General features: G+C 47.9%; 1 protein-coding gene across 2 annotated transcripts; it reads right to left on the bottom strand.

The window, feature by feature from the left end:
* Positions 1–6490: 6490 nt before the first annotated feature.
* On the bottom strand, positions 6491–23565 carry LOC133119217 (peroxisomal succinyl-coenzyme A thioesterase-like). Of its 2 annotated transcripts, XM_061229722.1 has the most exons (12): positions 23370–23541; positions 15124–15223; positions 14836–15026; positions 14598–14727; positions 12813–12841; positions 11791–11795; positions 10194–10313; positions 9190–9272; positions 8999–9092; positions 8529–8609; positions 7879–8020; positions 6491–6882 (listed from the first exon to the last, which is right to left on the bottom strand). In XM_061229722.1, the coding sequence occupies exons 1-12, from the start codon at positions 23539–23541 to the stop codon at positions 6755–6757; spliced, it is 1275 nt and encodes a 424-aa protein (XP_061085706.1). In that variant the 3' UTR covers positions 6491–6754. The 2 variants fall into 2 exon arrangements, with proteins under 2 accessions (XP_061085706.1, XP_061085705.1); XM_061229721.1 differs by lacking the exons at positions 11791–11795; positions 12813–12841 and having other exon boundaries at positions 14558–14727; positions 23370–23565.
* Between the last annotated feature and the right edge of the window lie 270 nt (positions 23566–23835).

The raw sequence follows: 23835 nt of genomic DNA, 5'->3' as shown, positions 1-23835 counted from the left end.
GCCACAGTACACAGAGATCGGGGTGCTGAGATCCTTCTTCCGCAACCTGAGGAGTGTTCAAAACACCTTGAATGTTCCTGATGCATCTCATCCCTTTGGGTAATTAACTGTTTACTGGCCAAATTACAGGTGAGGGTGCTAACCTGAGTCCTGTTCTACTCCCAGGCACTGGCTTCATGCTCCAGAGCAGACCCATGGGCTCCATGCCCTGATACGATCCTCCCACACACACATGTTCTGCAACTACGAACAAAACACACTGAACCTCAAAACAAGCAGGACTTAACAGGAAAGAGTTGGAGGTTGGTAACAAATCAGTGCTTGCCACTGATTCCAGTATAAATTATAGAGCAGCATTTGACAACATCACATACAGTCATGAAATAACTGTCGACGTAATCATAAAGAGCGGATCAGAATACTGCGCAAACACGTAAATTGCAAGGTGCGATAAAGCGGAGAAATCAGTGAAAAACCTTTCACGGTTCCTTCATCATCGCTGACATAATGTCCAAAAGCCTGCCAGAGGTCGTCATCCTCAGAGCGCACAAGGGAGTGCAGAGTGACGTCTTGTCCGTGGGACAAATTCTGCACAACCACTCGGAACTTTTCATCCACTAGTCCCCTGGACGGACTGACGGACAGCAAGGCGCTCATATTGTTCTCAGACATATTTCTTGTAATACTAAACGAGACGTCGATACACATAAAACATGTGACCTCGTGAATATTGTACCCTAACCTACGTCTACAACGTCTGGTTAGTATGTTAGAGCAAGGTAAAGACGACATTACCAGTCTAATACAAATTCGCAAAGTTTCTTGATTACAAACGTACTGTATAATCAGAATTCGAGTTATAACAAATAAAATGCAGACAATGAAAATGCAACCTGGGACATGTTTAAATACATTTAGGAATGACCCATAACTTCACATAACAATCAGCTGCTAACGTTTTTCTGACACTGCCACGCTGTACGACTTAAGGTAAACCAAGTCGTTATAGCAACGTATTGAGGTGGATCGCAACCATCACTCGTAAAAACTTCTACGACTACGACTGGCGCAATAACGTAGCTACTATGGCAGTTGCACAAGTTTTAATAACTTCGTCCTGAATCAATTATACAGTATCTATTTCATTTTGACGGTTAAAAAAGGATACTGAAACGTTCAATCGATTCACTCCGTCTACGTTTGCCAGGCATACGTTTTTATGGTTATATCGGAAATGAAGGAGGGGCTTATTCATTCTGCTGAAATTGCAGACCGTTAATTTGCAAGTGTGATGCTGTGAATATAATCACTGAGACTTAAGTATTAAGTCTAAGTATTTCAGTCCGTTTGTTTCTTTCACTTGCATTCACATTTGAACCCCAAGACCACTGTATGTGGGCAGCCTGTAGCGTAGTGGTTAAGAATCGAATCCCAGCGCAGCCACAATAAGATCCGCACAGCCATTGGGCCCTTGAGCAAAGCCCTTAACCCTGCATTACCCCAGGGAGGATTGGGGGGACTGTACGTCGCTCTGGATAAGAGCGTCTGCCAAATGCCAATAATGTAATATAATGTCTAAAGTCCAAGGTGTGTGTAAATAAGTTCTTCAAGCCAGGACCAGGCCTGAAGCATGCAATCAAATTATATGATAAATCCTAGAAAACACTCAATGATCACTATTTGGTAAACCGGTCTACCAGCTCGTTAATGCAAACATCTAATCAGCCAACCATGTGGCAGCACAAAAGCATGCGCACATGGTCAAGATGTTTGGTTGTTGTTCAGATTAAACATCACAATGGAGAAGACACATGACCCAAGAGACTTTGACTGTTGAATGGTTATTGGTGGCAGACAGGGTGTCACAGGAAAAGCATCACAGAAACTGCGTGACCTCCTGGGATTTTGACACACACAACAGACCCTACAGTTTACAGAGAATGATGCGAAAAACGCTTTAGTGAGCGGCAGTTCTGTGGGTGAAAAGGAGTTCAGTGTGTTTATGTTTCACACAGTTGGAGGTAAAAAGGGAAAACCATGACCTTTGCAGCCTTGTACTCCAGAATAATTGTAAAACTACTAAAAATATTTTCAAAATATATGTTAAAATGCAGGATCTTGTACTTTGGTCATACCCTGTAGTATAACATTTCATACTTGTGCTATAAAACACCAGTGTGTCCTCGCATTTAATGGCAGCTTGATGTCATGTAGACGGTGTGACGTTTTTTTTTTTCATATTAAATTATTTTTAACAAACAGGTCTTTATAAAGCAAGTAAAAAATAAATAAATAAAAGGTCTATGAACCAGATGAAAACAGATGTAGTATTCATTTTCTGATGCGTAATAATAAAAATGCTTGATCTCTGCAGTCACCAACGCACCCACCTCCCAACACTCTCAGGCCAGGAGTGACCACAACAGCCCCACCCAGTCAGGTTTATTTCCCAACCCCAGCAGATGAATTTCCAGGTCTGATGACCTCCAAGCCTGTGCAGCAGCGATACAAGGATACAACAAAATTGCAGCTAAAAACCTACACATATAAAACTGAGAGGAGCCCTCTCAATCACAAACTGCATCGACAAACACCAACAAAGACCACCTGAAACAGTGACGCATCCAGGAAGCAGCATCCACCAATCAACAGTTGTCATTGTTAGTTACACCTCCGTCTGTGATTGGAGCTGTGTTTTCTACCAGCAGGGTGACATCACAATGGTCTATCCATACTTCAGCGTCCCATTTGCAGACTCCCTCGGTCGTGGGGCACACCCAGTTACCATGGAGACGGCCTTTTCCTGACAGCTCTGTGCAGGATCACTTTGCAATCAGCTCAGACCAAGTGACAAAACAGGATTTGAGGGAGTAATACGGCAGACATTTTTCATTTTACAAAATCAAAAAATGTATATGAAGCGTTCACCGTTTCGGTGCCGCTGTAACGCAATCGTGAATTAACTTAATTTTAAAGGACAATTTACATGGTATGCTATGAATAATATAACTGATATTATTCCCCTGGTTACAACTTTTATGGACCACCAAGCTGGCAGAATTACGCTCTTTACTGAATGAAACAAATGCAATTCTCGAGTGAGACTTTGCAGAAGACTGCATGGCTGGCAGAATATAACAGCGAGGCAGAACGGTGCACCCAGGTCGGACTGGCCTTCATGGCTGGACTTTGTTTAATTTGCCTGTCCAAAGACTTTCTAAACAAGAGCAAACATTGGCATAAGGTTTGACCAGTTTGTTAACAGGCTATGGGAAAGTCACTGACTTTTTAGTGTGACAGTGGCTTAGAGAAATGCACTCAGTCAGCAATTTATTAGGTAGACCTCTACGCCAGCTTGTTAATGCAAATATTTCATCAGCCAATCCTGTGGCAGCAACTAAATGCATAAAAACTGCTGATGTGGTCAAAAGGTTCAGCTGTTGTTCAGACCAAATTAAGAAATATGATCTAAGTGACTTTGACACACACCAACCTCCTGCACCTGGAGCATTCATTCTCAGTTACTTCCATCACTGGTAAATTAATGGCATTGTTTCCATTTACATGTTGAACTGATTGAATTGAAAGTGGATTGACCAGCTCTCAGCTGTATCATGCGATTATCATACAGGTATCCTAACTCTCCAGCAGGGGGCAGTGTGTGTTTCGGTCATTGACACTGAAATCAACCATGTGGAGCGGCCAGGGATCTCCTGTGTGTCAGTGGGTTGGGGCCCATGTACTTTGGGGACCATGGGATACTATGACACCAGTGACCTTTGGATCATGCCATTTCTTCTCTCTACTCCCACCCTCTCCCCCTCTCCTCTTTTCTCTCCTCTCTTTCTCTGCCTCTCTTCCTCTTCTTCCTCGTATATCACTCCATAGGTCTTTACCAGCTTTGTCTTTTACATAAATATTATGTTCACCCAAAAATGTTCAGGTTATGATGTCAACACCATCAATAGGACCTTTGGTCTTGGGAATTTGAGTCATTGCCACGATATGACTTAGCTGAAGCTGCATGACACGGTTTTGTTTGACTAATTCCTTACAATGTTGCTGTACTATCTAGCACACCACATCAATTATTTTCATTGTTATAAGGGCGACATTGGCTCAGGCGGTCCCTGAGCAAGACACCTAACCCTGAATGCTCCTGACGAGCTGGTTTGGTGCCTTGCATGGCAGCCAATCACTGCTGGTGTATGAATGGGTGAATGAGAAGCATAAATTGTACAGCGCATTGGATAAAGGGGCTATATAAATGCATATGAATAAATAAAAGGTTATATGAATAAATATAACCAAAACAGCAATAACCCCAATGTGTAGTATGGAATATTTTCCTTATTTATCCTATGTATCAGTATTGACCAATAATGTGACTGAAAGTATATATATTGCACAAACAGCACTGAAGTATCATATTTGCACTGTTTTGTACTCTGAACCGCTGTGGCGCATCCAGAGGGGATGAGACTGCAAGCATATATACGAGTGTGTACCCAACGCGGATCCCACGGCTTTTGTGATTGGATTATACCTGATGGAATAAAAGCCTATTATTCAACACTTTGCTGCAAGACTCTTGATTATCAGATTTGGACTGTAAGATTTGAATTTGGACTCAAATTTGTTGTCTTGGGGAACCACAACAGTAGCTTAGAGCTCTTCAAATCATGCTCCCGAATGCTACGTTGCCAGATGAAGAAAACAATAAGACGGGTTTTTATAGATTAAAAGAATCAATGTTAACATTGCATGCCGCTCTTTGCTTGCTAGGAAACGTGGCTAACGTTGGTAACATTTGTAATGGATCATGGCGAAAACTGAAGTTTAGCATTAACGTTATGCATGACATTCCCCATGCTTGGTAGCAAACGTGTCTAACGTTGGTAGCATTTGTAATGGATCATGACGAAAACTGAAGTTTAACATTAACGTTATGCATGACATTCCCCAGCCGGCACGGATGTGGGTAGCACTGCCGCCTCACAGCAAGGAGCTCCTGGGTTCGAATCCCCGTCGGCCGGGGCCTCTCTGTGCGGAGTTTGCATGTTCTCCCCATGTCTGCGTGGGTTTCCTCCGGGTACTCCGGTTTCCTCCCACAGTCCAAAGACATGCAGGTTAGGCTGATTGGAGAGTCTAAATTGCCCATAGGTATAGGTATGAGTATGAGTATGAGTGTGTGTGTGTGAGTGAATGGTGTGTGTGCCCTGCGGTGGACTGGCGACCTGTCCAGGGTGTATTCCTGCCTTTCACCCAATGTATGCTGGGATAGGCTCCAGCCCCCTGTGACCCTGTTCAGGATAAGCGGTGTAGGGGAAAATTCACAGAACAAAAGATCTCCCTCCTAAAAGCATGATAACCAATCACAAGTCAAAATCAGACTCCACCTTAGTGAGCAGGCTGGTTCCTCCAAAACTCTCGACGATGTGTGCTAAAAGTTTATCAATATATCTGTATTAAAGTATGATATCTACCCTGTATAGTTTCAAAATGATATTAACTGCTAAATTGTGCTAGAATTACACAGCAAACTGTTAAGGACACGGGCAGAGCAAGATATGACTGTACAGCTGATTTCTCCGGGACTCTTGATGTTTTATGCCAGAAGTGTATCTATTTGACCGAGAACATTAATTATAGCTGAGCTTGTGAAAACGCAAGAAACCACAGTGAAAACTGTTGAAATGAGAGCAAAGAATGCCACGTACATTTACTCCCTTAGAGGAGACTAATTAATCAAATGTTTAGTATGTCTGTATATTAGAATAGTGTATTAGAAGTGAATATTAATGAAACGTTTAGTTTGTCTGTATATTTTCAATGATTACTGCTGCTTAGTTCGTCTTATAAAAGCGAAAGATACAGAGTGACGTGTATGGATGACGTGTTAGAGGGAGGGCATCCAGAACTTTATGAGGTCTGGTAGTTTGCCAAGAGCAGGTGCGGGGTGAAGTGAGGACACGTAGTTGGCAGAGTGCCCTGAACTTTGTACAGAGTTGGCAGAGCATAAGGACCGTTGGCAATTTGCCACAATGACGTTGTGGGAGGAGCGTTGGGAGGAGTTACGATAAGAAAAGTGTGGGTGATTTGCCAGAATGAGGTTTGAGGAGGAGTTGTAGGTGGAGTAACTGTGTATGAAATGGGTGTAAAAATGACAGTCGGGGTTCAGTTCTAGAGAGCTGATCCGGCTTCATGTGCTGCTGCTAATAAAGTCTGATTTTCCTGAAGATCTTACTGCCTGGTGTCATCTTTTCCCTCGCGAAGATGTTTTTCGACAAATTGAAGATTTGGACTCTGTCGTTTCCTTGACACGACAGCGGGTTTGGATAATGGATGGATGGACGGATGACATTCCCCATGCTTGGTAGCAAACGTGGCTAACGTCTAATTATCACATGCCACAACAAAAAACGCCACATTTTCTCAAGTTGGATGTTGAGTTCTTGTCGGCTGAAATGTCTACATTTTTAGGCGGACAAAGGAAGCAGCACATGCTTTAATTGGTTGTGGTAGACTGTAAAGAAACAGTAAGATGAAGCTGGAATATGGGGCCATGTGCCCCTTTCATGTACATGGCTATCTTAATTAACCCCATTATAATCTGTTGACATTTAGGGGAAACTAAAAAGTGAATTAAAAGGTTTATGAAAACCGCTGCACCAGGAATGGATGCCCCTGGGTGGCCTGAGAGCAGAGTAGCCAGGAGGGGGATGGTGGACGGAGATGGTCCTCCTGCACGGGGTCACAGGGCCCCGGGGGTTTTCAGGTCTGGGCCGTACAGGTGCTGCTCCAGGAAGGCCAAGATTCTGTGCCAGGAGTCCTCCTGGGCACGAGAGTGCGCACTGACCTCCCCTCCCCAGAGAGCCACCACTGCGAAGCAAACAAGAGAAGAAGGTCATTATTTGAAATAAGTGGATTTGCAGTGATATTAAAACTCCCAACGTGTCATAGGTATGTGGGCGGAGCCAATCATAGATAATTGCAATTTCAGTATTTTAATAATTAATGCCAGCAAACTCCAGTTCTCCAGTGTGGTTACACATTGGGCAGATGATCCAACTCAATCACCTGAGAGTATTACTCAGTTTCAGTTTTAACATCATGTTGCAGAAGTGGTGTGAATGATTTGCCTGTTGTTAGCCACAGCCTTCTTGGCAATTAAATAAAGTGGCAACCTGCAGCCTCTTGCCCCAGTATAACGTAAGTTCAAATTTAGGCTAGTTTGAACGTAAATTCAGAGTTACGCCATAACTTAATGTAAACTGGTTGCACCAACTGATTTAGTGACAGTAACGCAAATAACCACACATTACAGCAGTGGTATGCAGAAGAGCATCTCTGAACACACAACGCATTATAACTCTTAAGTGGATAGGTTACAGCAGCAGAAGTCAAATAAAAGTAAAGTCTAGTAAAATAAGTCAAATAAATACCTAATGAAGTGCTCACTGAGTGTATAAAATAGTGTCGCTTTGGATTAAAAGCGTCTGCAAAATGACTAAAATGTAAATGTAAATATAAATGTGTAATACCAGAGGTCAAATGGAACTGAGGCACCCCCTTGTGGCAGACACATAATACTACATCGTGATGAACAAACGAACAAACAGACAGAGAATTATCCTTTTTGGCACCTGAAGCTGAAAAAAACGCAATACCGCGAGTACAATAGTTATTACCACACTGAAGTCATTTGGTCTACATGACAGAAGATCATCATCAGGTTCCTCCTTACCCCACATATTCTGCAGACATGAATATAAAGTCTAGTGCACTCTAGCAAATAGGCCAATCAGTAAAAAATGGAAAGATGCAAAGCAACAGGTTCCTTACCCCACATCTTACATATCACACACTGTTCTGTACCTTTTCCTCCTGACGCAGTAACCATGAAGTTGCTAAAGGCAATGTGCGGGGTGTAGGGGGGCTCAATCAGGTGTCCCGCCCCAGGGTAGGAGAGGATGGTCAACAGATGACTGTTTCCAGCCTCCTCCATCATCTTCTTCATCTGGAGGAAAAGCTTTGTTCACACACAGCCACTGGCAGAGTAAAACTGACCTGTGTGTGTCTGTGTGTGCTTATACGTGTGTGCTAAAACGTTTTTTTGGGGTCTCAGTGCAGATTTCTCAATCACATGGTACACAGCATTAGCAGCAATGGAGTACCCGAACATCGATACTATATTTGAATGATTCATGAAACAAATTGTTGAATACATTTTTTCAAGTAGCATTGTCTATTGTATGCGTTAAAAAGTTATACAAGTAAGCATAACAACTCATGACATATTAAGTGTTTATAGACAAGTTTATACAGTTTAAAGCATTTTTAATCATGAAAAAACTGGTTTAAACAGGTGGTTTTAATGTTGTGGCTGATCGGTGTATCTCATCTTGCCTTACACTCATACATATGAAAGGCTAGCTCCACCACTAAATGTACAGACTGGTATGTAAAGACAGAAGCACAGACATCGGTACAGACAGCGGTATAGAGAGCGGGACAGACAGACTCACGTCTTCAGCCGACTCAGCGACTGGGCGGCTCTGATCATCTTCACCCACGATCAACAGCAGAGGACACTGTAACTGCCCCACCTGAAGATCACAACAACCAACAGTGACTAAAGCACCACACTCACAAGCCAATCAGAATGGGCAGAGGGATCTACAGCACAACACTCACAAGCCAATCAGAAAGGGCAGAGGGATCTACAGCACAACACTCACAAGCCAATTAGAATGGGCAGAGAGATCAACAGCACAACACTCACCAGCCAATCAGAATGGGAAGAGTGATCTACAGCACAACACTCACCAGCCAATCAGAATGGGAAGAGTGATCTACAGCACAACACTCACCAGCCAATCAGAATGGGAAGAGTGATCTACAGCACAACACTCACCAGCCAATCAGAACGGACAGAATGGGGTGTGCACATCGCTGTGTATAAACAATGAGGCAGAGAGAGTTTATATTTACTCACAGCAACCTTCTTGCTGGGGTCGGAGGGTATCGGCAAGAGACGATCTCGCCAGATCACTCGATGCTCCTCATCATAACGGATCTTGTGGGAATCTCTGAAAACAAAATAAAATGAAATGAATGAATGAATGAATGAATGAAAGATACACTGCAGATCACTTTCGCCACACAGAGCTGCAGGGTGACACTCACTTATCAGTATCCTTAAAGACGTCAGCCAGAGATCCCCGCAGTGGCTGCATGTGGCTTCCGCTCACACATACCAGGCACCTGGGCTGGGAGAGAAAGAGCAGGTGGGGTGTAGCATCTGATATGAGGCGTAGGCAAGGTGCCGCATGAAAAACACTTTAAAAATAAAAAAATAAAAAACCTTCACGAAACCCAAATTAAATGTCATTAAAATGCATTTGGCTTCAATGTAATAACATCTTAAGGGATAGCAAACATAGCTTTCACATTCTTTGAGGAAGCTACCAAGGGCTTTGATGGTAGCAGGGTTTATGACATACATTTAGATTTCCAAAAGGTATTTGATAAGGTACCACATGGCAGACTCATTATCAGATTGAAAATAGGTTTGGTAGCGTAGGCCCTTGGTTAGGGAATATAATAGCACCAGTCTTAGTGATACGACACAATTTTATTTTCCCGATTCTTGTGTAATTATCGATAACTCGATAAAAAATCCAAGTGAACGTGACGATGATGAAAGGAACTGCTTCAATTAGGATTATGAGTAAGTCTTGTCATAAAACAGAAAACCACACAAACATGTAAGATGCAGCACATAGAGACAAACATGAAGACTTACGGACAGGCAAAAGGTTAAGACAGCTCAGCTTTCATAGAGTGACAGAAAATATTAAGGCGGGTTAAGAGAGACAATGTGATGTTGATTGTTTAGCTTTATTGTATAAAGACAAGGATACTTCCTACTGTTACTTTGGAATTCTTTGGTCTCTTGAAGCTTCTTGCACGGAGCACACAGATTCCCCAGATTAATCTGTTTTATTTTAAACTAAAGATTTGTAATGAACAACTATTGACTGAGTGCTTCTTCAACATCATTGCTGCCAATACAACTTCACCCACGTAAAAGGAACGAGGAGGAAAAGCGACAAAAATATTTCCTCAACATAGGTTTTGCAGAACGCATTTCAGAGTGCCATTTCTCTACACTGACAATGTTCTCTCACCTGGATCACGGACGAGTACACCGCCATCGACAGGACAACGGAGGTGCCAAAGGACAGTCCAAACATGGCGACCCGGTCACTGCACACCTGGGGATGCTCCTTCAGAATGGTGAATGCAGCCTGGCCCAGAAACATTTGAGCACATCATATTCTCCAGTGGGGAGATGACACACACATCCCCCTCCCAAAATTATTGGAACGGCAAGGTCAATTCCTTTGTTTTTGCTATACACCGAAGACAATTGAGTTCCAGGTCCAAAGTATATCGGATGACAGATCCAAATTTCAGCTTTTATTTCCTGGTATTTTCATCTAGATTTATTAAACAACGTAGAGAGCAGCAATATAGATTACAATTACAGCTGATAACAGTTTGCAAACAAGTAAAGACATGAGCCACAAACATTCTGCAACAAAGTTTTATGGACTGATGAGACTAACTCATCATTAAGATTAACTTCCAAAGTGATGAAAAGGCCAAAGTGAAGAGAAAGAAGGGATCTGCTCATGATTCAAAACATACAAGCTCATCTGTGAAACACGGTGGGGGAAGTGTCATTACTTGGGCTTGCATGGCTGCTGACTGCCAAATTATGGAGAAACATTCTGAGAAATTCGTCCAAACTCAACAGTTTGGTGATGTCCATGGGTCGCAGGGTTGATGCACTTATTGCAAACAAGGGATATGCCTCCAAATATTAAGTGTTATTTACTTTCTTTTACTTAAATACTCTCCATTAAAATACTTTTGCGCACCAAAAAATTGGGTGGCCTGATACCAAAGATGCTATGTTATAAGTAGTTTAACACATCTAGGTGTAAATACCAGGAAATAAAAGCTGAAATTCTGAGCTCTTGCCACATGTTCATCTTTTTATCTGAACCGCAGATGTATTCACTGTATTGCGAAAACAAAGGAATTGATCTCACTGTTCCAATACTTTTGGAGGGGACTGTATATACGTATGCATGTGAACATCCATCCATCCATCCATCATCACCCGCTTATCCGGAGTCGGGTCGCGGGGGCAGTAGGCAAAGCCGGGTATTCCAGGCGTCCCTCTCCCCAGCAACGCATTCTAGCTCCTCCTGGGGGATCCCGAGGCGTTCCCTGGCCAGGAGAGATATATAATCTCTCCAGCGGGCTCTGGGTCTCCCTCGGCGTCTCCGCCCAGTTGGACGAGCCCGGAAAACCTCCAAAGGGAGGCGCCCGGGAGGCATCCTGATCAGATGCCCGAACCACCTCAATTGGCTCCTTTCGACGCGAAGGAGCAGCGGCTTTACTCCGAGCTCCCTCCGGATGTCCGAGCTCCTCACCCTATATCTAAGGCTGAGCCCGGCCACCCTACGGAGGAAGCTCATTTCGGCCGCTTGTATATGCGATCTCGTTCTTTCGGTCACTACCCAAAGCTCGTGACCATAGGTGAGGGTTGGGACGTAGATCGACCAGTAAATCGAGAGCTTCGCCTTCCGGCTCAGCTCCTTCTTCACCACAACGGTCCGGTGCAACGCCCGCATTACTGCTGACGCTGCACCAATCCGCCTGTCGATCTCACGCTCCCTTCTACCCTCACTCGTGAACAAGACCCCGAGATACTTGAACTCCTTCACTTGGGGCAAAGACTCGTTCCCAACCCGGAGAGAGCAATCCACCATTTTCCGGCAGAGAACCATGGCCTCGGACTTGGAGGTGCTGACTCTCATCCCGGCCACTTCACACTCGGCTGCAAACCGCTCCAGTGCGTGCTGAAGGTCACGGTCCGATGAAGCCAGCAGAACCACATCATCCGCAAAAAGCAGAGATGCGATTCTGAGGTCACCAAACCGGACACTCTCCTCACCTCGGCTGCGCCTTTAGATCCTGTCCATGAATACCACAAACAGGACCGGTGAAAAGGGGCAACCTTGGCGGAGTCCAACACCCACCGGAAACGTGCTTGACTTTGTGCCGAGAATGCGGACACAGCTCTCACTTTGGTTATACAGGATCCTGATGGCTCGTAACAACGGCCCCGGTACCCCATACTCCCGCAGTACACCCCACAGTGTTCCCCGGGGGACACGGTCGAAAGCCTTCTCCAAGTCCACAAAGCACATGTGGACTGGATGGGCAAACTCCCATGACCCCGCCAGCAACCCTGCCAAGGTAAAGAGCTGGTCCACTGTTCCACGGCCAGGACGGAAGCCACATTGCTCCTCCTGAATCCGAGGTTCGACCGTCGGTCGGAGCCTCCTTTCTAGTACCCTAGAGTAAGCTTTCCCAGGGAGGCTGAGGAGTGTGATACCCCGGTAATTGGAGCACACCCTCCGGTCCCCCTTCTTGAAAATGTGGACCACCACCCCGGTCTGCCACTCTACAGGTACTGTCCCCGATCTCCACGCGACACTGAAGAGGCGTGTCAGCCAAGACAGCCCAACAATGTCCAGAGCCTTCAGCATCTCAGGGCGAATCTCATCTACACCCGGCGACTTGCCACTGAGGAGCTTTTTGACTACCTCAGCAACTTCCGCCAGGGATATAGGTGCAGATTCCCCCGAGTCTTCAGGCTCTGCCTCTTCCACAGAGGACGTGTTGTTCGGGTTCAGGAGCTCCTCGAAGTGCTCTTTCCACCGCCCGACAATATCCCCAGTCCGGGTCAGCAGTTCTCCTCCCCTGCTGAAAACAGCCTGAGACAAGCCCTGCTTTCCCTTTCTGAGTCGTCGGATGGTTTGCCAGAACTTCCTCGAGGCCAACCGAAAGTCCTTCTCCATAGCCTCCCCGAACTCCTCCCATACCCGGGTTTTTGCTTCAGCGACTGCCGAAGCTGCAGCCCTTCTGGCCACCCGGTACCTGTCTGCTGCTTCAGGGGACCCCCGGGCCAGCCAAGCCCGAAAGGCCTCCTTCTTCAGCTTGAAGAGCTGGTGTCCACCAGCGGGTTCTTGGGTTGCCGCCCCGACAGGCACCGATGACCTTCTGGCCACAGCTCCTGCTTGCCGCCTCTGCAATGGAGGCTTTGAACATGGCCCACTCGGACTCCATGTCCCCAGCTTCCCCCGGGATGCATGAGAAGTTCTTCCGGAGGTGGGAGTTGAAGACCTCGCGAACAGGGGCCTCCGCCAGACGTTCCCAGTTCACCCTCACTACACGTTTGGGTTTACCGGGTCTGTCGGCCACTTGATCCAACTCACCACCAGCTCTGCTCCTGTCTTCACCCGAGTGTCCAAGACATACGGCCGCAGGTCTGATGATACGACCACAAAGTCGATCATCGATCTTTGGCCTAAGGTGCTCTGGTACCAAGTACACTTATGAGCTACCCTATGCTCGAACATGGTGTTTGTTATCGACAATCCATGACCAGCACAGAAGTCCAATAACAAAACACCGCTTGGGTTCAGATCAGGCAGGCCGTTCTTCCCAATCACCCCCCTCCAGGTTTCTCCGTCATTGCCCACGTGAGCGTTGAAGTCGCCCAGCAGAACTATGGAGTCTCCGGGTGGCACCCTTTCCAGGATGCCACCCAATGACTCCAAGAAGGCCGGATACTCTGAACTGCCATTTGGTGCATACGCACAAATGACAGTCAGAGCCTTCCCCCCAGCGACACGTAGTCGCAAAGAGGCGACCCTCTCATTCCCCGGGTGGAACTCCAACACAGTGGCGCTCAGCCGGTGGCTTGTGAGTATCCCCACACCCGCCCGGCGCCTCTCACCTTGAGCAACTCCAGAAAAGAACAGAGTCCAGCCCCACTCCAGGAGTTTGGTTCCGGAACCAGTACTGTGCGTGGAGGTGAGCCCAACTATTTCTAGTTGGTACAGCTCCGCCTCCCGCACTAGCTCCGGTTCCTTCCCCACCAGAGAGGTGACGTTCCACGTCCCCAGAACCAGTCTGCGACGCCGAGGATCAGCACGCCCGGATCCCCGCCTTTGCCCACTGCCCGTTGGGCAAAGCACCCGACTCCGATGCCGACCCCTGCAGGTGGTAAGCCCACAGGGCGGCAACCCCACGTGACCAGTTCGGGCTGTGCCCGGCCGGGCCCCATGGGATAAGGCCCGGCCACCAGACCCTCGCCGACGAGCTCCCCTCCCGGGTCTGGCTCCAGCAGGGGGCCCCGGTTTCCCTTTTCCGGGCGAGGTAACTGGGTCTTTGTGTGGCCGTGTCATGGGAGTCTTTGAATCGCTCTTAGTCCGGCCCCTCCCCCGGGACCAATTTGCTTTGGGAGACCCTACTGGGGGCTAACAGTGCCCCCAACAACCTAGCTCCCAGGATCACCGGGACACACAAACCCCTCCACCACGTTAAGGTGGCAATTCCTCGGAGGGGAATCCATGTAAACATGAAAGCTTAAATTAAAAAACGAAATAAATAATAAGTTATCATGTACCTCAAAATACTGTTTTCCAACATGTCTAGAGGGGTCTGACAAGGCCTTTGGTGACATGTACTCCAGTGCCATGGAAACGTACCCATGTGATGCAAGCAGGGCTGCACGGTACTCCACTAAGCCTCCACCCCCTCCCCACATGTCCAAAATTCCAGGGAAAGGTCCAGGACCTCAAAGAGAATAACACATTTACCTGTCTGGTGCACACACGCACTCACATACTGCATAGCTGCAGAAGACTGCATGATCAAACATTGGCATGGCAGTGTTGCAATCACCTGGAGGCAGGAAGAGCGTTCCTCTGACCCCGCCCTCTGTGACCTCTACCCTGCGGACGCCCAGTGCCATGTACCAGCGCTCGGCGACGGCACAAGCCAACGCCTTCGTCTCTCTGAACCCCTGGCTGATGTGGCCACAGTACACAGAGATGTGCACCAACATCGGGGTGCTGAGATCCTTCTTCCGCAACCTGAGGAGTGTTCAAAACACCTTGAATGTTCCTGATGCATCTCATCCCTTTGGGTAATTAACTGTTTACTGGCCAAATTACAGGTGAGGGTGCTAACCTGAGTCCTGTTCTACTCCCAGGCACCGGCTTCATGCTCCAGAGCAGACCCATGGGCTCCACGCCATGGTACGTTCCTCCCACACACACATGCTCTGTAACTGTAGCAATAGGATTGCTGTGCCGATAGTACATGTTGTTCCGGGGGACAATTGAGGTGTAACACTAAATTGGAACACGCTGTGCACACGTGAACCTGTAAGTTGTAAGCTGTGTCTTGATATCTGAATAAACCGCAAGTTCTAAGTAAGCAATTGTCAATGCTTTAACGGTCCATTCTGTATGGTTGCTATTAGAATAGAAACGGAACAGAATGAAACCTGGTGGCAGTGGTGCAAGCGTGTAGTAGCCGATAATAGTAAGTTAGCCTCGTGCTGCTAGCTGGCTATCAGTTGTGAAGAGCCAAGTGACTAACGTGCGTAGCAGCGGGAAAACGGGGAGAATAGTCAGGATGGAAGGATTGAAACCTCCGGCAATACTCGTGTTGGATTCCGCCAACTTAGAGAAGACGTGGAAAAGTTGGAAGGAGGAGTTCACACTGTACTTGGACCTCACGATGCCCGATGCAGATGAAAGCACGAAGCTCAAGCTTTTTAACTACCTCATAGGTGAGAGTGGACGGGAGCTAATGAGCACGCTGTCCAGTGACGGCCTACCGGCAAAGGGAACCGTGAGTAATATGATAACTCTGTTCGACGCACACTGTAATCCGAAAGTCAACGAGACTGTGGAAAGATACAGATTTTTTGTGCGCAATCAAGGATTAGACGAAAACGTCGATAAGTATGTCATGGCCTAAAAAATGTTAGCCAGCACGTGCAATTTCAGGGACATTAAAGACTCTTTGATACGGGACCGAATTGTGTGCGGCACAAACAGCTCTACATTGAGGGAGAGACTGCTCAGGGAAGAGAATCTCACACTCGACAAGTGCCTAAAAATATGTAGAGCTACGGAGCTCTCAAGGGAGAACAGTAAAACACTGCAAGGACAGACAGTGGAGGAAGTGCATGCAATGAGACAGTCTGCAATGAAAAAAAGTGACAATGAGATCAGCTGCAGGTTTTGTGGTAAAACGCGTGAGTGAAACAAGAACAAGTGCCTGGCTTTTGGTAAAAAATTTAAAAAGTGCGGCAAAGAAAATCATTTCGCTGTTAAATGCAAATCAAAAACCGAGAGCAGTAAGCAAAATAAGGCAGTGCATGTTGTGTCAGAATATGACAGTGATTCATATGACGATGTTTTGATAGTGACAGAAACAAGTGGGGGCAATGAGGCTGTAAACCAAGTGAAAGGGAGCCACAGTAGGGGCCAGTAGCTTTTTGCAGGAATGGTGTTGGACAAAACACTGGTTCATTTCCAGATAGACTGTGGGGCTACCTGTAATATTATCCCCATACATCACCTTAACCCAAACACTCAGTTGGAGCACACTGAGAAGGTACTTGTGATGTACAATAAGACCAAGCTATGTCCACTTGGTAAATGCAAGGTCATGGTTAGGAACCCCAGAAACAATAAACTGTACAGGCTGGAGTTCCAAGTAGTGGACCAGAAGGACAGAATTCCTTTACTGGGCAGGAAGGCCAGTGAGGCCATGAAGTTAATTAAAGTGCAGTATGAAAATATACTGGCCATTGATAGTATTGTGAAAAAGGAACTAGGGCCTGTCACAGGTGAAAAACCAGGTGAAGCTTCGTTGTCAATAGGAAAAATCAAAGCTGACTTTGCAGATGTGTTTTCTGGTGATGGCTGTTTGGAGGGGGAATATAAAATTGAAATTGACAACAGTGTGCCTCCAGTGAAACTGCCAAAGCGCAGAGTGCCAGTTGCTATGATGACGCCTCTTAAAGAGGAACAGTGGAGCGCAGCACCGACTGGATAAGCAGTATGGTCTTGGAGACAAAATCGAATGGAAAACCGAGGATCTGCATAGATCCATCCATCCATCCATCCATCCATCATCACCCGCTTATCCGGAGTCGGGTCGCGGGGGCAGTAGGCAAAGCCGGGTATTCCAGGCATCCCTCTCCCCAGCAACGCATTCTAGCTCCTCCTGGGGGATCCCGAGGCGTTCCCTGGCCAGGAGAGATATATAATCTCTCCAGCGGGCTCTGGGTCTCCCTCGGGGTCTCCGCCCAGTTGGACGAGCCCGGAAAACCTCCAAAGGGAGGCGCCCGGGAGGCATCCTGATCAGATGCCCGAACCACCTCAATTGGCTCCTTTCGACGCGAAGGAGCAGCGGCTCTACTCCGAGCTCCCTCCGGATGTCCGAGCTCCTCACCCTATCTCTAAGGCTGAGCCCGGCCACTCTACGGAGGAAGCTCATTTCGGCCGCTTGTATACGCGATCTCGTTCTTTCGGTCACTACCCAAAGCTCGTGACCATAGTTCGCTGACTCTCATCCCGGCCGCTTCACACTCGGCTGCAAACCGCTCCAGTGCGTGCTGATGGTCACGGTCCGATGAAGCCAGCAGAACCACATCATCCGCAAAAAGCAGAGATGCGATTCTGAGGTCACCAAACCGGACACTCTCCTCACCTCGGCTGCGCCTTGAGATCCTGTCCATGAATACCACAAACAGGACCGGTGACAAGGGGCAACCTTGGCGGAGTCCAACACCCACCGGAAACGTGCTTGACTTTGTGCCGAGAATGCGGACACAGCTCTCACTTTGGTTATACAGGGACCTGATGGCTCGTAACAACGGCCCCGGTACCCCATACTCCCGCAGTACACCCCACAGGGTTCCCCGGGGGACACGGTCGAAGGCCTTCTCCAAGTCCACAAAGCAAATGTGGACTGGATGGGCAAACTCCCATGACCCCGCCAGCAACCCTGCCAAGGTAAAGAGCTGGTCCACTGTTCCACGGCCAGGACGGAAGCCACATTGCTCCTCCTGAATCCGAGGTTCGACCGTCGGTCGGAGCCTCCTTTCCAGTACCCTAGAGTAAGCTTTACCAGGGAGGCTGAGGAGTGTGATACCCCGGTAATTGGAGCACACCCTCCGGTCCCCCTTCTTGAAAATGGGGACCACCACCCCGGTCTGCCACTCTACAGATACTGTCCCCGATCTCCACGCGACACTGAAGAGGCGTGTCAGCCAAGACAGCCCAACAATGTCCAGAGCCTTCAGCATCTCAGGGCGAATCTCATCTACACCCGGCGACTTGCCACTGAGGAGCTTTTTGACTACCTCAGCAACTTCCGCCAGGGATATAGGTGCAGATTCCCCCGAGTCTTCAGGCTCTGCCTCTTCCACAGAGGACGTGTTGTTCGGGTTCAGGAGCTCCTCGAAGTGCTCTTTCCACCGCCCGACAATATCCCCAGTCCGGGTCAGCAGTTCTCCTTCCCTGCTGAAAACAGCCTGAGACAAGCCCTGCTTTCGTCGTCGGATGGTTTGCCAGAACTTCCTCGAGGCCAACCGAAAGTCCTTCTCCATAGCCTCCCCGAACTCCTCCCATACCCAGGTTTTTGCTTCAGCGACTGCCGAAGCTGCAGCCCTTCTGGCCACCCGGTACCTGTCTGCTGCTTCAGGGGACCCCCGGGCCAGCCAAGCCCGAAAGGCCTCCTTCTTCAGCTTGACGGCCTCCCTCACCGCTGGTGTCCACCAGCGGGTTCTTGGGTTGCCGCCCCGACAGGCACCGATGACCTTCTGGCCACAGCTCCTGCTTGCCGCCTCTGCAATGGAGGCTTTGAACATGGCCCACTCGGACTCCATGTCCCCAGCTTCCCCCGGGATGCATGAGAAGTTCTTCCGGAGGTGGGAGTTGAAGACCTCGCGAACAGGGGCCTCCGCCAGACGTTCCCAGTTCACCCTCACTACACGTTTGGGTTTACCGGGTCTGTCGGCCACTTGATCCAACTCACCACCAGCTCTGCTCCTGTCTTCACCCGAGTGTCCAAGACATACGGCCGCAGGTCTGATGATACGACCACAAAGTCGATCATCGATCTTTGGCCTAAGGTGCTCTGGTACCAAGTACACTTATGAGCTACCCTATGCTCGAACATGGTGTTTGTTATCGACAATCCATGACCAGCACAGAAGTCCAATAACAAAACACCGCTTGGGTTCAGATCAGGCAGGCCGTTCTTCCCAATCACCCCCCTCCAGGTTTCTCCGTCATTGCCCACGTGAGCGTTGAAGTCGCCCAGCAGAACTATGGAGTCTCCGGGTGGCACCCTTTCCAGGATGCCACCCAATGACTCCAAGAAGGCCGGATACTCTGAACTGCCATTTGGTGCATACGCACAAATGACAGTCAGAGCCTTCCCCCCAGCGACACGTAGTCGCAGAGAGGCGACCCTCTCATTCCCCGGGTGGAACTCCAACACAGTGGCGCTCAGCCGGTGGCTTGTGAGTATCCCCACACCCGCCCGGCGCCTCTCACCTTGAGCAACTCCAGAAAAGAACAGAGTCCAGCCCCACTCCAGGAGTTTGGTTCCGGAACCAGTACTGTGCGTGGAGGTGAGCCCAACTATTTCTAGTTGGTACAGCTCCGCCTCCCGCACTAGCTCCGGTTCCTTCCCCACCAGAGAGGTGACGTTCCACGTCCCCAGAACCAGTCTGCGACGCCGAGGATCAGCACGCCCGGATCCCCGCCTTTGCCTACTGCCCGTTGGACAAAGCACCCGACTCCGATGCCGACCCCTGCAGGTGGTGAGCCCACAGGGCGGCGACCCCGCGTGACCAGTTCGGGCTGTGCCCGGCCGGGCCCCATGGGATAAGGCCCGGCCACCAGACGCTCGCCGACGAGCTCCCCCCCCCCCGGGTCTGGCTCCAGGAGGGGGCCCCGGTTTCCCTTTTCCGGGCGAGGTAACTGGGTCTTTGTGTGGCCGTATCATGGGAGTCTTTGAATCGCTCTTAGTCCGGCCCCTCCCCCGGGACCAATTTGCCTTGGGAGATCCTACTGGGGGCTAACAGTGCCCCCGACAACCTAGCTCCCAGGATCACCGGGACACACAAACCCCTCCACCACGTTAAGGTGGCGATTCCTCGGAGGGGCCCAAACCACTAAATAGGGCACTGAAAAGAAGCCATTTCCCTCTCCCTACGATTGATGACATTCTCCCGGAGATGTCAAAGGCTAAGGTATTTACATTCTGTGATGTAAAACACGGCTTCTGGCATGTTAAAGAGGCATGAGTCTAGCTACCTCACTACATTCGCCACCCCATTTGGCCGTTTCCGCTAGCTTAGAATGCCAATGGGAATAAGCCCAGCACCGGAAGTCTTCCAAAGGAAGCTCATGTAGTCGCTGGAGGGCTTACCTGGAATATACATCATAGCAGATGATATTTTGGTCACTGGTGAAGGGGCGACACAGCAGGAGGCTAGCGCAGACCATGACGAGAAACTTAAGCTGTTTCTCACAAGGTGCAGGGAGAAAAACATTAAACTTAATGCCGATAAGTTTAAACTGCGTCAACAGGAAATACCCTACATTGGACACCTACTCACAGCCGAGGGACTACGGATTGACCCGGAGAAAGTGCGCGCAGTCCGGGAAATGCCGAGGCCCACTGACGTAAAAGGGGTGCAAAGGCTGGTGGGTATGGTCAATTACCTCTCAAAGTTTTATGATCATCTGTCAGATGATTGTGAAATTTTGAGACAGCTCACTCACAAGGAGAGCTTGTGGGAATGGACTGATGTACACAGTGCAGCATTCCAAAGGCTAAAAGATAAAATAGCGAATGCGCCTGTATACTATAATCAGGAAGATGAGTTGATGCTACAGTGTGATGCTTCGGGAGACAGGGCTAGGGGCAGCTCTAACACAGAGAGGTAAACCAGTGGCATTTGGAAGCAGGGCGCTAACGCCAACGGAAAGGGGCTATGCCCAAATTGAAAAAGAATGCTTAGCAATAGTTTTTGGGATGGAGAAATTCCAGCAGTACACTTATGGTAGGCATGTGACGGTACACAGTGACCATAAGCCTCTAGAAAATATACACAAAAAACCACAGCTGAGCGCTCCAAAAAGACTACAGCGGATGCTGCTTAGGCTGCAGAGGTATGATATTAGTGTCATCGACATACCAGGCAGGGATATGCTGCTGACCGATACATTGAGTAGGGCTTATTTGAGTGAGAGTAGTAAGGGGGTCATTGAAACAGAGCTAGAGTCAGTGACCATGGTTAACTACCTACCTATCAAATCTGCCACAGAAAAGGACCCTAAGTTACAGAAAGTAACAAGATTGATCATGACAGGGTGGCCAATAAATAAACCGACATCCAGCACTTCCACTCATTCCAGGATGAACTGAGCTTCCAGGATGGAATCACTTTCAGGGGAGAAAGGGCAGTGAAACCGGATACGCTCAGAGATGACATCATGCGTCAGATCCACTCCTCACATCTCGGGGTGGAAGGATGCCTCAGACGGGCGAGGGACTGCGTATACTGGCTAGGGATGAACGAGAACATAAAGACTTTTATTTCCAAATGTGACATATGCAGGTCAGCAGACCCTAAGCAACAGACGTGACAGACCCTCACGACGTGACATTCAGGCCCTGGGCCAAGGTAGGAACAGATTTGTTTTCCTTCCAAGACAGGGACTATCTGGTAACGGTGGACTATTACTCTAACTTTTGGGAGATAGATTATCTGCCTGATACCAAAAGTAGCACAGTAATTAGAAAATTGAAGGCCCACTTTGCACGGCAGGGGATTCCGGACATTGTTATTTCTGACAATGGGCCCCAATATGCATCGCAGGAGTTCCAGCGATTTAGCCAGACTTGGGAATTTGAACATCGTACATCCTCACCGGGATACCCCCAAACCAATGGCAAGGCCGAATCGGCAGTAAAAACAGCTAAGCGGCTTATGCTTAAAGCCAAGGCTTCAGGACGGGATCCATACTTGGCCATACTGGATCATCGCAACACGCCAAGCCAAGGTCTTAATACTAGCCCAGCACAGAGACTGCTGAGCAGGAGGATGAGGACCCTCCTTCCTACCAAAGATACTCTGCTGGAACCAGACAACAGACAACAAACCAGGCCTGTCTGACAGTAGGCGGAGACAGGAAAAATATTACAATCGCTCTGCAAAGGACATGGACACTCTTAAGGTAGGGGACGGTGTCAGAGTACAGCCATTTGAGCCGCACAAGGTCTGGAGAGCTGCGAAGGTGATCAGACCGGTAAGCCACAGGTCTTATGAGGTGGAATTGGAGTCAGGGGGCGTTCTGCGAAGGAATCGCCGTCACCTTAGGCGCAACTTTGGCACATCCGCCACACCTACGGACACAGGGACTGTGCATGGTGAAGTAAAACTTGGAATAGTAAAGCAGAGTCTGGCAGGAGACCGAAACACTGTCACAAACAGGTCAGGTCGTCAAGTTATCAGACCCCACTACCTGAGAGACTTTATTCAGTGACAGTACTCAGGACACTTCGGTCAATGAAAAAAGAAAAAAAAAAAATGAAAAAAGTGTTGATGTCATTAATGTATGGTGATTTTGAGTGAAAATGGAAAAAAAAGAAAAAGAAAAAAGAAATGTACTGTATATGCATCTGTTCTGTTGGGTACAATATCTGGTTGGGATTTAGTATCTGTGATGATAGTTCAAGTCCAGAAGGGATATTTGAATGCATTTTCTCCTCAGGGCATATGGAATTGATACCCTTGTTTATGTTGAGAAGGAGACTTTGGTTAAGTCATTTTCTTTGTGGTCTTAATATGTTTTCGTACCAAGTGGTAGTTTGGAGTAAGATACTGTACTTCAAAGAAAAAAAAGAAGAAAGATGGAGCAATAGGATTGCTGTGCGGATAGTACATGTTGTTCCGGGGGACAATTGAGGTGAAACACAAAATTGGAACACGCTGTGCACACGTGAACCTGTAAGTTGTAAGCTGTGTCTTCATATCTTAATAAACCGCAAGTTCTAAGTAAGCAATTGTCAATGCTTTAACCATCCATTCTGTATGGTTGCTATTAGAATAGAAACGGAACAGAATGAAACAGTAAATACGAACAAATATGACCTTGTCTGAGTTTTCCCCCACACACTGAACCTCAAAACAAGCAGGACTTAACAGTTAAGAGTTGGAGGTTGGTAACAAATCAGTGCATGCCACTGATTCCAGTATAAATTATAGAGCAGCATTTGACAACATCACATACAGTAATGAAATAACTGTCGACGTAATAATAAAGAGCTGCTCAGAATACTGCGCAAACACGTAAATTGCAAGGTGCGATAAAGCGGAGAAATCAGTTAAAAACCTTTCACGGTTCCTTCATCATCGCTGACATAATGTCCAAAAGCCTGCCAGAGGTCGTCATCCTCAGAGCGCAGTAGGGAGTGCAGAGTGACGTCTTGTCCAGAGAACAAATTCTGCACAACCACTCGGAACTTTTCATCCACTAGTCCCCTGGACGGACTGACGGACAGCATGGCGCTCATATTGTTCTCAGACATATTTCTTGTAATACCAAACGAGCCGTCGATACACATAAAACACGTGACCTCGTGAACATTGTACCCTAACCTACGTCTAAAATACTCCATTCCCAGTCTAATACAAACAGAGGGGTGGAGACTAGAAACCCATCAGCAGCAAGTGAACCGCTGTGGCGCATCCAGAGGGGATGAGACTGCAAGCATATATAAGAGTGTGTACCCAATGGACCGTTGCGTTGTAACGCGGATCCCACGGCTTTTGTGATTGGATTATACCTGATGGAACTT

The sequence above is a fragment of the Conger conger genome, chromosome 19, assembly GCF_963514075.1.
Source record: "Conger conger chromosome 19, fConCon1.1, whole genome shotgun sequence".
NCBI lineage: Eukaryota > Metazoa > Chordata > Actinopteri > Anguilliformes > Congridae > Conger > Conger conger.
The sequence above is the reverse complement of the archived record's forward strand: the minus strand, read 5'-3'. Positions and strand labels throughout refer to the sequence as shown.

Bases quoted from the DNA above. Each gene is read 5' to 3' on its own strand.
- LOC133119217 (XM_061229721.1), bottom strand. From the start codon at position 23,565: ATGTCTGAGAACAATATGAGCGCCATGCTGTCCGTCAGTCCGTCCAGG. The intron at 14,728-14,835 runs GTGATTGCAACA...ATTCTCTTTGAG, and splicing joins AACGCTCTTCCTGCCTCCAG to GTCCTGGACCTTTCCCTGGA. The intron at 8,610-8,998 runs GTGAGTAAATAT...TGTGATCTTCAG, and splicing joins ACCCCAGCAAGAAGGTTGCT to GTGGGGCAGTTACAGTGTCC.